This window comes from Lissotriton vulgaris, unplaced genomic scaffold, assembly GCF_964263255.1.
Source record: "Lissotriton vulgaris unplaced genomic scaffold, aLisVul1.2 SCAFFOLD_1064, whole genome shotgun sequence".
Classification (NCBI taxonomy): domain Eukaryota; kingdom Metazoa; phylum Chordata; class Amphibia; order Caudata; family Salamandridae; genus Lissotriton; species Lissotriton vulgaris.
Window position 1 is genome coordinate 577,690 of NW_028248991.1, and position 16,263 is coordinate 593,952.

At 39.6% G+C, this 16,263-nt stretch overlaps 1 protein-coding gene across 1 annotated transcript in view; it reads right to left on the reverse strand.

Moving 5' to 3' along the window:
* LOC147663748 (calcium-activated chloride channel regulator 1-like) overlaps positions 1-16,263 on the reverse strand; it is a 642,892-nt gene that overhangs the window by 445,090 nt on the left and 181,539 nt on the right. The window contains exon 5 of the mRNA XM_086950229.1: positions 2,447-2,624. Coding sequence (XP_086806355.1) covers positions 2,447-2,624 — 178 coding nt within the window. The remainder of the gene's footprint in view (positions 1-2,446; positions 2,625-16,263) is intronic.

A 16,263-nucleotide genomic window follows, 5' to 3' on the forward strand; every position in this document is an offset into this window, starting at 1 on the left:
CAGGCTCAAGGAGCCAGTCGGGGCATCGGTCTGACAGTAATCCTTACAATGAAGGCGGTGCCTACGCAGACACTTCCGTAGGGATTGCAATGTCAATTTCCCATATCCTTTTCATGGCAGTCTCACTGCCATGGAAAGGCTATCAGAAAGGGACTTGGGGACCCCAAGCTGGTCTCCCATGGGCCACCACTATGTAGCATGGCGGGCCCTTTTCTGGACTGCAGCACAAGCCACAATAGAAAAAGGTATGTTTCTGACCGCCTACATGGTGGTCGTGTTATAATATGGTAGGTGGGACCACCTACTTCTTGTCGGGCAGTCCCAATCCTACTGTGATGGCGGTCGGACACTTATCCAACCGCTATCGTAATAAGGCCCTGAGTGTCATGATGAGAGTAAGCGAAAGATTGGGATCTTGAGTAATTTAATAGAAATCTAAAAAAAAATCAGAGCTAGTGTATATATGGAGGACACTGCATTAGCATAAGGAAATATCTTCTCAATATTTATTATCAGTTCATTATGGCTGAAATCATGTAGGATGGCTATTTCTGCTTCAGCTATTGATTGGGTAATTGGGATTAGCATGCTCAATCAGATAATATCAGCTCACTGTCTGATACTACTGTTGGCTACATAGCCATTAAAACATAAATAGATTAGCCCTCAAAGATTTAAACAAGATACTTTAAAGAACAACTGGGAGGAATGACCATGGGAGTTAGAGCAAACTGTTGATGATGATATCCAAATATGTTTTCTATATTTTTATTTGAAAACTAGAAGTTAGAGAGGTCAATTTGCATTTGGCGGTAATGGGGCATCTGTCAAAAATGTTCAGATGTTCTATCCAACAAACTATATGCTCCCTCACTTCTTTTAAAGCTGGGGATCCTTTGTGTTTCTGTGGGTTGATCTTCAGCCTCCCTCACTGTCAGAAACACTGGTGAACACTAGCCCACATTGCATCTCACTACTCACTCTATTTAGGGCTGAGACTACAACACCATGGTAAATAATGATCAATGCCCCTCTTGTGCTTAGAAGCATTTCCACAGCACAGCAAACTTTTTCAAGAACAAACCCCTGCTTTAGGGACTTGCGATTTAGAAATGAAATTAAAGCCTGAGGTCCATCATGCTACCATAGCACCCTGGGGCACCTGGCATTCTTATCTATTACCAAAACTGATTCCACCATTGTGGCTGTGATAATTCCTTATGAAAAAGAATAATTGTACTCTAGCTGCTGCTTGGCATCTCATTTCCATATTGAGAAGAAACAAAAATATATTGACTGATAGGTATTAAAGGGGTTCATTAAAGGAAGAACTTCAGTTGATTGAAAGCATGGATGAGTTCCATATGTAACGAAGTGGTTGAATAGAGTAGTTTTATATAGACGAGCCTTGTAGGAAATTACTTGGTTTGATTGGCTAAAAGAATGAGAAAGAGTATAAGATATTTACAGATTTGAGGTGAGGATGGAGTGAAGCAATAAGGTTGAACAAATTAGTTACTTAGCATTATCTAGGTTCGAGGATAGCTCGGCCAGGGTTACCTCGTAAGCTTGAAAAGTTTCTACTACAAATGAAAGAAGGAGTTTGCCAAATCTGCCTAGAAACATGAGTCTATTATTAGTAAGAAATAGAGGATTCCTTCTGAGCCATATGGGTACATTTGCAGAGCTCCTTTAAACAAATGAGTGTTCACAAGAGAACAGTATAGAGGTAAAAAAAATGCTCGCAAAGACAGCACTTTACATTGTCTTTAATAGAGCCCATCAAAAAGAAGCACTGTTTTGAATGACAAGCTTAAGAGCATAGGGCCAGAACAGGCCCTATGCTCATCAGACAGCAAAGGTTTGAAACAACATAATGAAGCCCCTAAAAATGCAGAAAGAACATCTGAGATCTCAAAAGAGAATAAAGCACATTGAGTACAATTATGTTCATTCATGCCTCAATATTCAAAGAATTTATAGGTTTAATGCTGTATAGATAATGATGACTTCTGTTAGTATTTGGTGAAGTCAGTGAGGAATAATAGTTTATTCCACCACTATAACTGGCTAATAGTGACTCTACTCCGTAAAAAAGACTGATAGCAGCAATGAATATACTGACATTAATTTTGATGTAGGGTCACCCTACATAGACCAACATATACCTAGAATGGCGACTAGTCTCAATATTCTCATTTCAATAAATAATCAGTGTTTGGGTTTTAAGTGTCACTTCCATTCAATATTTTGATACATTAGCAGAAAAATCAGGAAAATAATGATAATGTTTTAATACTTTGCTGATTGACAACATATAGTTGAATATTAAGAAACAAGTTAAAACGATTTAGGAATCTTGCAATTAAAAAATTCTGTGATACATTTTTCAACATAAATAAATGAACAAAACCATAGTTTTAAAGTGCTCTGAGGAATTACTTACTGAGGGCAATGCTTGCATGTACATAACTGACGCTTTTGTGTTTTGCGTGGCATCTGGTATGAATGTACATCCATCTTCAAAAAGGCCTGTCATTGCATCGTATCTGCAATCCCTCAAAGAGCAGGATTTTCCTTTGCATTCAATATATTTGTAATTGCCTTGAATATTCTTTGAACACCTGAAGTAGGACGATATTAGTAAACAGGAATACACATGCATTTAACTTAAGGTAACAACACTTTTAAAATGACAGTGTTGACTAATAAGAAAACATGCCAATATTCTGATTTTGGTAATACAGCATTTTATAGGAAAATATACCTTTTGCTCCACCCTGATTTACTTGGTCTCAGATCTCTTATGTTCTTGTTCAAAAGGGGCATAACCTAGATGTTTGGACTGTACTATCTCATTTGCAGCAGAGTCCAGACTGATTACCAAACAGTTGGCAATGGTTATAATGGTACTAAAGAGCGAAAAATGTAAAAATGGAATTCATCATAAGCTATTTGTTGTAATTTATGTTCTTGTATATTTTATGCTGTACCTCGTCGCCGTCTTGTGTGCCGTCATCAGGAGATACATGGAATGCACACAGGGGCATTCAGTGTGAGCTCATGACGATTGCAGCCGGGACGGATGATGGATGATGAAGGTGGGGTATCTCTGACTCGGATGGGAACTTAAACATCCATAAATATACTCTTTGGAGTTTGTGTACTTCTTCTTACAACAATTTGGTGACAGGGATGGGATACAAACATATGTGTGCTAAGCACAATGGACCCCAGGTCAAAAGAGCAAGTTCTGTTGGCACAAAATGTTTAAAATGTTGAATCTATTTTGGCTAAGTATGAGATAGCATTTAATAATAATTTCGATAAACTCAAAGGGTATGTACATGAAATTAAAGTGAAAGAAAGATCTAAACCCATTATGCATGGGGTAAGGAAAATCTCCATTGCAATTCGAAGTAAAGTGGAAGAGATATTTGCAGATATGCAAACAGAAGGAGTCATAGAGCCTGTGGGGGTATCAGAATGGCTCTCTCTGGTTGTGATCACCAAACAAAGGGATGGTAAATTGAGAGTCTGTGTTGATCCCAGATTCTTGAACCAGAGTATTGTGGTGGACAGTTTACTCTTGCTCAACATAGCAACAATGGTGTAATTAATGAATGATGCTAAATTGTTCACCATGTTGGATTTAATATCAGTGTATCATCAAATTGTTCTACATCCAAATTTGAAGGGCTATGCAGCCTATCTCACAAGGGAAGGCATTTGTTCAACAAAAAAAATTCTATTTGGTCTGGATTCTACTGCCAGTGTTTTCCAGCAAATGATGCATAATTTGTTTTGTGGTGTTGGAAATGTTCATTATTTTCAGGATGACATTTTAATTACAGGGAAGAGTGAAGCTGAACAAAGTAGAACATTGGCTAAGGTACTTAACATGTTGGAGAATGCAGGTCTTTCCCTAAGAAGAGACGAATGCAAAATTGTGTTGAAGGCTAAAATATTATTAGGTTACACTATTTCTGAATGGAGAGTGCAACCCAAAGAGGGCTTATTGAATTCTATTGAGTTGGCTGCTACCCCCCACTGGGAAAGATCAATAAAGTTGTTTATGGGGTTAGCAGAGTACTATTACAAATTAGTAGGTGATTTTGCTGAAAAGACTGAGCCACTCAGGGAATTGTTGAGGAAAGGTAAACAATTTGTGTGGGGAGATGACCAAGACAGCGCATTTAGGAGAATTAAGAATGAGATTACGAATGCGGGCATCGTAACTAAGAAACCCTTCTTACTGTTGATGCCAGTGTTCACAGTATTGGTGCTGTTTTGTCTCATGTAAAGGGGGAAGGAAAAAATAGTGGCATTTCCTTCATGCACTATTACAAATCATAAAGGAATTGTGCTGTAATTTAAAGGGAAGCTTTGGCTCCAGCATGGGGATTTCAGTATTTTCTTGCATACTTGTGAGGTACACAATTCACATTGAGAACGGATCACAAGCTGTTACTTAAGATTCTGGACAAACTTTTACCAAGAAACCTCTCAAAGTTAAGTTTTGGTGGCCTGGTATGGATGAGGATGTGAGGGTTTGGGTGTAAAATTGCTTGTTGTGCAGAGAAAGTGAAAAGAATTAATGGTTGGTACACAGAGTATGGGTTCTCTGAGTGGAAATGGTGTGGAGCTCTTTGGGAAAAGGTTTGTATTGACTTTATTGGTCCCATGGATTTTATGTCTGAGAATAAAAGGTTTGTTATAGTATTGTAAGACGTTTATTCTGGATGGGTCTTTGTGGGGTTTTTAAGAAATATCACTACTTACAACACAGTTAAAAATGACAAACTTATTTTTATGAGAGAAGGTTGTCCAGGCATTTTGGTGACTGATAATGGCACACAATTAACTTCTCATATCATGCAGTGTTTTTTAAAGTGGAATGGCATAAAACATGTACACACTTTCCTTTACAAGGAAATGGAATGGTGGAGTGCATGAATATTAAAGACAACTATACAAATGGCAATACAAGACAAACAAGATGTTAAGAAGTGTGTGGATGAAGTAGTGTGGTCGTACAATACGGCGATGAATGGAGTTACAGGTAAAACTTCTTTCAAAAGGATCAGAGGCAGAGAACCGAAAACGTAACTGATGCCTCAGTGGTTTATTGAGGGTAACATAAAGAATGATGACGTTTAGTGGCAATAAGAGAAATCAACAGGGTGTCTGTCATTGGTAGGCATCTTCATTTGCATCACCAAGCTATTAGATTTAATGACTATGTAATTAAATCTGAGTTGTTTTTCTTTAGCTAGTAAAAGACTGCATCAGCCACATGCAACATCCCGGCCTTTTGCGAATTCCAAAGTGCGAAAAATAGGGAATCGCAATTTGGAATTCGCAAAATGGGATGCATGTATATTTTCGCAAAATATTTGCGATTCGGGGTTAGGGTTTAATTTTTGGGTCAAGAGAAGCAGAACATATACTGCATTCTATAATTCATTTCCTTATCTGTTTTCACTAATGGAATTTCAAGTATTTATTTTTTGTTTAGTTTTTTCGTTTTTCTTTTAGCATGTTGTTTCATTTGTAAAGTAAGGAGATATGCTATAATTTATGTTCTTTTTCTTTTTTTGCTTTATCTCATGGCCGTCTCGTGTACCATAATCAGGAGATACATGGAATGCACACAGCGGCATTCGGTGTGAGTTCATGACGATTGTTGCCGGGACGGTTGACGGATGGAGCTGGGAAATTAAACAACTATAAATGTACTCTGTGGAGTATGTGTACTTCTTCTTACAATACTATTCTAAGTGATTCTGATTTTTTTTCTACGTAGTACAAAATTATAAAACAAATGTTTAAATCGCAAAATCAATTACATTCCCATATAACAACATTGCTCACTTGCAGAAATCAAATTCTTTCTTAAGGTTCCTACTGAACACAGTCACCATCTATACCCATGCATTGTGTTTACATGATGGCTAATTGAAAATAATCAGGAGGGATAATAGCTTGAATCATATTTCCTACTCTGGCAATGGTGTTTATGAAATGGTAAACTATGTTAGATAGTCGCCAGATGTCCCCATATCAAATGTAACACATTCAGCTGCTTTTTTATTTTTTTAAACAAGATATTTAATTTTTGAGCTACTAGTAATCTAAAAAAAGTAAATGTGGGTTTAAAAATCCAGGCATGAAAAATAATCTTTTCTTAAAATCTAGGGAAAAAATTATCACTGCCTGAATGTATCAAACAACACGTGTCCACTTGACGTTTGTGCTGTAACTTGATGTTATAATGTATCCTTTCCAAAGTTTCTCAGTCCCTGCTGCTCAGCCAGTGTGTGTGTGATGTAATGGAATGTTAATGAGTGTCTGAACTGTAAGAGTGTCAGCTGGAGAGAGTGAGCTGAGCAGTGAAGGTGTGGCTTCTGGTAGGACATTTATATATAACCTGTATTGTTGCTCATGTTGTTACTATTTATTGTTAATTTGATGTTGAGATTGTAGCAGAGGGATGTATGACATTACAACGCAGGCTAGTACAACGCCTGCCTTTACAACGCGGTTTTTACATCGCATACCTTTACAACGCATAGCGCTTAGAGGTGCTGGATAGTGAAAAGTTTAATTTTCTATTCCAAATCCAGTCCCCGTGGACACTAGGGAAGGTGTTGGATAGAAAATTAAACTTATTCCCTATCCTATAGCGCCCCCCAGCGCAATGCGTTGTAATGGTTTGCGTTGTAATGACCGCGTTGTAACGGTAGTGCGTTGTAAAAGTTTTGTTGTAAAGGGTGTTTACCGTTTTCACAAGATGCCATGCTGGTTGGGATGAGTGAGGGTAGAAAGACACCCTATGTAACATCCCCTTTGCTTTAGAATGAGTGTGGGGTGGATCATCCTGTCATTTATTTAGTAGGTTTCCAAAGTAGAGGGTGTGAGAAGTCCCTGGTTCTTATAGCATAGTGAAAGTGTTGGGCAGGATAACATTGAAGCTTCTGGAGACTTGGGCAACTAACAAAGATATCTTAACCACCACCCATTATAGTTTTAGGAAGGGAATAGGAAGAATCGACCAATGTCTGAACCTTCTTTTCATGCATTGTAAGTATGTAAGGGCCCAGAGGGGACAATGATACCTTGCCTTCATGGACCTAAGTTCAGCATTTGATAATGTTGACAGAGGTAAACTCTGGATCAAATTGCTGGACTTGTGAGTGGAGTCAGGGTTGGTGTATATCCTAAGCCAACTGCATTAGGATGTTGTAGAATCCGTCAGGTACTGCCCCGGTTCAACATTTATATCAATGGCCTGGAAAAACATCTAGGAGAGTTTGTGGCCGATCCACCAAGCACAAGGTCAAGAGGTATTCCCTTATTAAGTATGCAGATGACTACGTTCTCATGTCAAGAAAAGGTGTGGGTCTCCAGAGACTGATAGAGAGGTTAATGGTGTTTATGGGCTCCCTAAGGCTGCAGACCAATAAACCAAAGTCTATAACCATGAGCTGTGGCCGCCCTAAGGGGGAAGACAAGACCCTTGTATATTTAAGGCACTAGATTACAGACTGTAGAAACATTTATGTATTTGGGGCTACCCTTTGACAGTGAATTCAACTGTAAACATATTAGACAGGTTAGATGTAGCCAATTTGACAAAATGTGCCTGCTATTTACAAGTTTTTTTAAAAGCTAGGATCTTCCTCTATTGGTGCACTGCTCAATATATACAAGGTCAGGTCAGAAGTGAACCCACCTATGGAGCAGGTATCTGGGGAATGCATAAGCCAACACAATTGCAGGTTGTTGAAAATACAGTGCTACGCAAACTGCTGCAATTTTCCAGGCCTGTACAAGCATCTCGATGTCATGAAGAATTGGGTCTCGTCCATGTGAAAGATACTGTCTGTTTAGCCCCCATAATGCTTTGGATTAAAAGGCAGGTAGCATTCAGTGGCTGTAATATGTTAAAACCCAATTCCAACTCATAGGGAGACAATAACTTTTCAACAACCCCACGAGCATCCCAAGGCACACGAAACCCATGGTTACAAAGGAATGGATGGGCAGCTGATGAGAAAAAGGAAGGATGGGGAGACTGGCAAGCGGTCAGTTAGGTTATATGGTATGCTGGTAACAACCAGACATATTAAACCATATTTGCTCACTATTCCTAGTTCATACCGATATTATTTAGTGAGAATTTGTCTCAATATGTTGAACTTGTGGTTGCCTAGCCCTCGACAGCTAGCCGTGATCAGGGTCTCATGCAACTCAAACTCAGTTCAGTCGCAGTTGCAGTTTTTCTTTTTTTGTGGCTGTATGATAGATTTTATGTTATGTTATGTTAAATAAATTTGTTACCGGGCACGGACACAAATTGGTTTCATGGCGCGCAGAGACAAAGTGGAAAAACAGAAAGGACGGGTGTGCACAGAGAAATTAATCATAAGCTAGCTGAAAAAGATAAGTTTTAAGAGATTTACGGAAAATGGTGTAGTCAGAAGAAAGCCGGATTGAAAGAGGGATAGAATTCCAGGTAGAAGGAGCAAGAAAAGAGAAACAAGAGCCACCATGTTTTTTGCGTTTGAACCTGGGGGTGATTAAGAGATTATGAGCAGAAGACCTAAGATGCCTCGAGGGGATGTGGCGTTTGAGACTAAGAGAGGTAATGGCAGGGGCAAGAGCAAAAAGAGATTTGAAAACAGTACAACCCATTTTGAAAATATAGCGGGAAGCGACCGGAAGCCAATGCAGTCTTTTCAACAGGGGCATAACATGTTGGTGCTTTGGCTGTTGGAAGACCAATCTGGCCGCCTGGTTTTGTACCAGCTGAAGCCGATGAAGGTGATACGCAGGAATCCCCACATACAAGCAGTTCGCATAGTCAATGCGAGAGGTGACAAGGGCCATAATAACAAGTATGAGAGCCTCTTTGGATAAGAACCTACGGATTTTGCCAATTCTGCGTAGATGGTAAAAGCAGGCTGAAGTAACAGAGTTGATTTGAGGTCTCATTGACAGGTCACTTGAAATGATGACACCAAGGCTCTTCACGGACTTGACTGGGCAAGGAGGAGGGCCAAGAGCTTGGGGCCAAAAGCTAGAGCTCCAAGGATTTGAGGACCCTCCTATTAGGACCAACTCAGTCTTGCTGGGGTTAAGCTTCAGCTGACTGAAATTCATCCACTCGGAGATGATGAGCATGATGGATTGAAAGTTAGAGCAAGAGGAAGAAAAGGAATCAATAGGAAAGATTAGCGGTAGGTCGTCCGCGTAAATGAAGATGGTGACAGGGGTGTGACGGAGAGAGGCTAAAAGGGGTTGCATATAAAGATTAAACAGAAGGGGCGATAGAGCAGAACCCTGGGGGACACCGCAGGAAAGTGAATATTGGGGGGCAGAGAAGGTAGAAAGCTGAACCGATTGAGAACGTTGTTGGAGGAAGGACCCAATCCAAGTTAAGGCCAGGCCCTGGATACCCGCATTTTCGACACGGTCGATCAAAATAGCATGATCGACTGTGTCGAAAGCGGCCGACAGATCTAATAGTACCAAGGCCTGGGCCAAGTTCTTGTCAGCCCCCTGTCTCAGCGCATCCATCACGGCCACAATGACCGCTTCTGTAGAATGGGCGGGTCTAAAACCGGCCAGCTGGTCATCTAGGAAGTGAGATTTTTCAATGATGGCGCTCAGACAACGGGTGACATGAGTTTCCAGCACCTTCCCAGATAGGGGAGGAGGAAGATTGGTCGATAATTGCCCAAAACAGTAGGGTCCGAGCCTGGTTTTTTGAGAATGGGTACTACAACAGCTTTTTTGAAAGCATCGGGGACAGAGCCTGTAGCAAGAGAATAGTTAAGAAGGTCTAATGGGGGGCCTGGACATGCCAAGAAAGCATCTTTCAGAATTTGAGGGGGGCAACAGTCATTGGAGGAACCAGAACTTACTACATGTAATAAGGAAATGAATTCAGACTGAGATATAGGAGGAAATTCGTGCAGACGGCAGGGATTTGTGGGGGGTAGAACACAGACATTAGGTGAGGAAGGGGAAGGAATATTATTTTTAATAGTTGTGATTTTGTCAATAAAAAATAAATTGAGGGAGTCGCAAAGAGCCTGTGAGGGTTGGGGCTGAACAGTAACACGATCAGGAAGAGAAAGTTCAGCTAAAATGGAGGAAATGTCCTTGGTTTTTGAAGCTGAACTGAGAATTTTCTGGGAATAGTAGGAAGATTTAGCCAATAGAATAGATTTCTTGTACAATTTTAATAGATCCATATAAGTGGTTCTTAGTAAGGGGTCATAATTTCGTCTCCACCGACGCTCAGCTTGTCTAAGGGCTAATTTGTCCAGTTTTAGTTGGTCAGTAAACCAGCGCTGAGCGTCATGTGGGCGTTTAGTTCTGATAGTTTTCACAGGGGTGACCACATCACTGGCTTGTGTCAACCATTGATCAAGAATAACGGTTTGTGTATTGATATCAGTGGTGTCGCTAGGGAGTGTGGTAGACAGAATGTGATGAAAGTGAGAAGTATCAGCCTGCTTCCAGTTTCGTGCCGTGAAATTAGACACCGGTGGAGGACGGGTAGACGGGGAATATTTTAATAAAAAAGAAATAAAAGAATGGTCAGACCAAGTGCAAGGATAAACTGAGGGGGGGGGAAATGCCCAGGTTTGCCGTCCATACATGGTCAAGAGTGTGGCCTTTATTATGGGTCGCTACTGAAATGTGCTGCTGACAGTTCAGGCCGCATAATAGATCTGTGAATTCAATCGACAAGCCACTTTCCTGCGGATGTATGACGTTACAACGCGTTATTTTACAACGCAGACCGTTACATCGCAATTTTTACAATGCAGGATCCATTACAATGCATGCCTTTACAACGCATGTCATTACATAGCAGATACTATTACAACGCATGCCATTACAACGTAAGTATAGGTAAGTATATCTTTTTAAAAAAATGTAATTAAGTTAATTTAATTAATTTAATTTAATTAATTTAATATAATTAATTTTAAAATAGTAATTAATTTAATGTAATAAATTTAATTCTATTCATTTAATTTAATTAAAGTAAAAATTGTAATTAATTTAATTGAATTAATTAAATATAATTAATTTAATTTAATTAATTTTTTAAATAGTAATTAAATTAAATTAATTAAATAAATAACAGTAATTTAATTTAATTAATTTATAAATTGTAAGTAATACAATTTAAGTGATTTAATTTAATTTAATTAATTTAATTAATTTAATTTGTTTAAAGTCGTTTTTTAAAAAAAACTGAACCCTAAAATACCCCTTTACCCCAAAACCCAAACCCAGCCCTAAAACCTAAAAATATCCCTGTACCCCAAAACCCAAACCCAGCCCTGAAACCTAAAAATACCCCTGTACCCCAAAACCCAAACCCAGCCCTGAAACCTAAAAATACCCCTGTACCTCAAAACCCAAACCCAGCCCTAAAACCTAAAAATATCCCTGTACCCCAAAACCCAAACCCAGCCCTGAAACCTAAAAATACCCCTGTACCCCAAAACTCAAACCCAGCCCTGAAACCTAAAAATACCCCTGTACCTCAAAACCCAAACCCAGCCCTGAAACCTAAAAATACCCCTGTACCCCAAAACCCAAACCCAGTCCTGAAACCTAAAAATACCCCTGTACCCCAAAACCCAAACCCAGCCCTGAAACCTAAAAATACCCCTGTACCCCAAAACCCAAACCCAGCCCTGAAACCTAAAAATACCCCTGTACCCCAAAACCCAAACCCAGCCCTAAAACCTAAAAATATCCCTGTACCTCAAAACCCAAACCCAGCCCTGAAACCTAAAAATACCCCTGTACCCCAAAACCCAAACCCAGCCCTGAAACCTAAAAATACCCCTGTACCCCAAAACCCAAACCCAGCCCTAAAACCTAAAAATACCCCTGTACCCCAAAACCCAATCCCAGCCCTGAAACCTAAAAATACCCAAACACCCCAAAACATATACCTCAGTACCCCAAAACATATACTCCTATACTCATACTTATTTTTAAAATTACTTAAATTAATATATTTAATTTATAAAATAAAAAAACATAAATAAATATATTTATTTATAATTAATAATAATTAAATTAATTAAATAATATTAAATAAAATAAAAAAAATTATATACTTACCTATACTTACGTTGTAATGGCATGCGTTGTAATAGCATCTGCTATGTAATGTCATGCGTTGTAAAGGCATGCGATGTAATGGATCCAGCGTTGTAAAAGTTGCGTTGTAATAGAAGTCCGTTGTAAAAGTTGCGATGTAACGTTGCAATACCCTTTCCTGAGAGTCTGATGGTCAGTAGTTGAAATCACCTATAATCAGAATTCTTGCAGAGTTGATAACTAACTGAGAAATGAGATCACCAAAAAGGGAAGAAAAAAGGGGCATATTGACAGGGGGGAGGTAAACTAGAACACAGATAAAGGAAGATTTAGAGGACGTGAATTTCAAAGTAAGAATATCAGAATTTTGGATGGGAGTATTTATCAAAGTTGTGAAATGGAATTGAGAGCGAATAATAGCAGCGACTCCGCCGCCCGATCTACCCGTTGACCTGTTGGACTGGAGGATGTAAAATCCCGAGGGGATAGCAGCAAGGATATGGGGGGAAGAGTCCTCGTTTAACCAAGTTTCAGAAAGAAGCAAAATATCGATGTTACCATTGTCTAACAATTGAAACACTTCCAGTTGGTGTTTGGGGAGCGAGCGAGTGTTGAGGTAGACAATGGAGATAAGATGGGAATCAGGTGAGCTACTCAGGGTGGGTGTGAGGACTGCATTAATATGAGGAGTAAGGGTAGGGGCCCTGACCCAGTTATGGTGGAAGCAGTGAGAAGTCCATATGCCAAAGGCTTGAGCAATACCAGCAACATGGGGAGCAGGGGGACCAAAGCATTGAAGAGAATATAAATCCTGGGAGGAATATAAGATGCGACAACCAGCATGCATGGCCCGGCCCCCGGTCGGCCGCGGACGGGCGCAGACGGGCTTGACTTAGGTGCGACTTCGGCGCGTAGTCGGCGCTCCCGCTGCGCTTCTGCCAAGTCGCCATTTATACTAGATGACGTGACCCACTAGACCGCTAACCTGCAAGGTGGAGAGGCAGGGTGGAAAGCAGGAAGTGGCGCTCGTGTAGACGACCCTCCGCTCAAACGGCACAATGTCGGGGCGGAACGGGGTCAAGAGCGGAAAGAATCAGGTGAGCAAGTTGCCGTGCCCAGTAAGTCCAAAATACAAACACATTTGCACATAATAACAAAATGTCAATTTTTAAAAAGAGCAGCTAGTAGTCAGCTGAATAAAGTAGTTAAAACATCAATAGCGCTAACACACACCCGCAGCCTTACTCGCCACGTTTGATTAGGAAGGCTTTACTCATTACCCTGCTCAGGAGTCTAAATATTAAACAATGCAGACCTGCAATGTTACACTTACAACTACTTCAAACAGACATGGTCGGCCATACAGTCTACAGGTATATTGGGTCTTCTTTCAAGCTACAGAAAATTGTGTGAAAATATTAGCTTCTATGTTAATACCATCTTTTTTATTTTTTTTATTTGCCTCGTAACCACTTGTAGGGGGCATATTCTTAATCGCAAATGCACTTTTCAACATATGTTCTGTATGTAACAGTTACATAGGTCCTAAACAAGCATTACAAATAAGAAATGGAGTGAAACATAGGTATAATGCACGGTCTTTTTAATCCCAGTATCCATGTGGGGATTTTCAGTCAAAGCTTAGTTTTACATGATTGGCTCAATGATTTTACCTTATAATTTTCATTAGCACTGGTTTGCACACCATCCTTTATTTTACTTTATTAAATTATGCATTGTATATACAAGTTTAATGAATTCTATTTTTTTTTTTTAAATCTCTTTATTAACAAGTTTTTACAATTACTTTTCCCCCTCTGGAACAGAGAGGGGGTGAGGAACAGATTCCAAAAGTAACTCAACAATGCTTCCACCATGGGAGTAATAAAAAACAAATATATAAACTTAAAGTATACACATCATATGACACATTATATCTTATATTACACCTAAAAAACTCCTCCTTCATACCTTAATATTCACACAATCCATACTGGGCTCAAAGTCAACCAATCCGTTTGAACTTACATATTTACATATAAACAAATTATACATCACTTTATTTCGTATTGATACCAGTGCCCCTCCCTTATATCCCTATATCCTTTTGGACATTATATACATGTTATATACACTTTATATACATTTTATACTTCTTCCTTCCAATTCGTTATTGGCTCCCATATTTTCAATCCTAGTTTCCTTGCATTCTTTCCTCTTCTAGAATATATTGCTTTTTCAAGATTATATATACTTAGGAGCTTGGCTAACCATTGTTGGAATACTGGTGGAGATTGTTCTAGCCAGGCTGAGGCAATACATAATCTAAAGACTGCCATGGCAACAAAGATGAAGTAGTTGCCCTCTTCGTATTCATTATCCGAGTCTACCCCCAATAAAATAATTGCAGGTGTTAGATTGATAGATAATTTCAATGCCCTTTGAAAAAATGTTTCTATCTCTTTCAATATTGTCACAAGACATGGGCATGTTGCGAAAATATGAATAACATCTGCCTCTAAGCTTCTGCATCTAGGACAATTTATGCCAGTAGTCGCTCCCCATTGTGCAAGTTTTGCTGGAATGTAATATAACCGAAAAATCGTTTTATAGTGCTGAGCCTGCAGCGACGCAGAGCACAAAATATTCTTTCCTAATTCTACTGATATATTAAAGCACTCCTGCTCTATGCCCAACTTCACCGACCAATTTTGCCCCCATTTAACCATGTCATCTGTTTTGGATTCGAGTAGCTCTGCGTAGAACCTTCTGATTGTACAGTCTGCTCCATTATGTATTACCTCCAGTATACAATTTTTCTCAAATCCTCTCCCTCCCCCCCTTTTATTTTGAAGGAAACTTCTTACTTGTAGATATTTAAAAAAGTGTCTTGTTGACAAATCATATTCCGAATGAATTCTAAACACTTTTTCACCAAGCCTACTGTTGAACTCCCAAAATGTTTTATGGTTTTTAAATGATTGTATCTTAAGCTCTAAGTGTACACAATATGGATCAAGACTTCTCACCACGATAACATCATGTATGGTGATGGGCTGTATATTATACCTTTTGACATTATATGCATACAACTTGTATGACTTTGCATCTGTTATGGGTTTTTTAACCGAATAAATAATGTTACCTACCTACATACCTTTCACCATATGTGGTACTGTTACATTTATAACACAAACATACAAAGATTTTATTTTATGGTTTGAACCTTTTTATTGAAATTTCAACAATAAACAGAAAAATAAACCATCAGTGGACCTGGTGCTTACTGGGCTTCGCAGAGCCCCAATCAATGAACACATTAATGCAAGGATCGACTAAGTAAACGGTCCCTACCCTCCCTCCCCTCACTCACTTCCGGGCTTAATCATATAGGCTACACTATCTGCATGTAGGGCACTAGGTGGGTGCTTGTGAGGCCACGTCTGTAAGGTGCAGAATGCGCAAATATCTAGGACATTAGAGCTCACAAGACTCTTGTATCAGTAGGGATGGCGACCCCTGCCACACTAGTGAAAGTGTTATCGTCTCCATACCTAAACTTTGCCAGATTCTGTGGAGCCAACCAATGTGGGTATGTATTTACTGAGTGCCCCAATGTATAAGGATGTTTTGCACAGCAGCTCCCAGAGCTAGTCTTGTTTGCTTTCCCCTTCTAGCTTTCAGGGGATATGTCAATGTATTTGAGGGCCGAGTATTATGTAAGCGGGAAATCGTGGAAGCTGTGTATTGAGGTGGGAGTCGATTTCCTCAAGATCCTGAGACCAGTATTGCTGCAGCAGTGGGCATTTCCATAATATGTGAGCTAAGGTTCCAGGGTGTCCTCATCCCCCCCCAGCAGTCTGCACTCTTTGAAGGAAATGCCTTGTGTTTCCGTATTGGTGTATAATACCAATATGTTACAATTTTGGTGAAAGTTTCAGTAAGAGCAACATTGGTGGTGGTGTGCCTGGCTCTGTGGTATATTCCCTCCCAGTCTTTGCTACTCAACTGCCTACCCAGATCACTTTCCCACCTGATTCGACCCGCATTGTAGATGTGTTTATTCTTTGAGCTCTGGAGTGCGTATAGTTTGCAAATCAGCTTCATGTCTGAGGTCTTAGT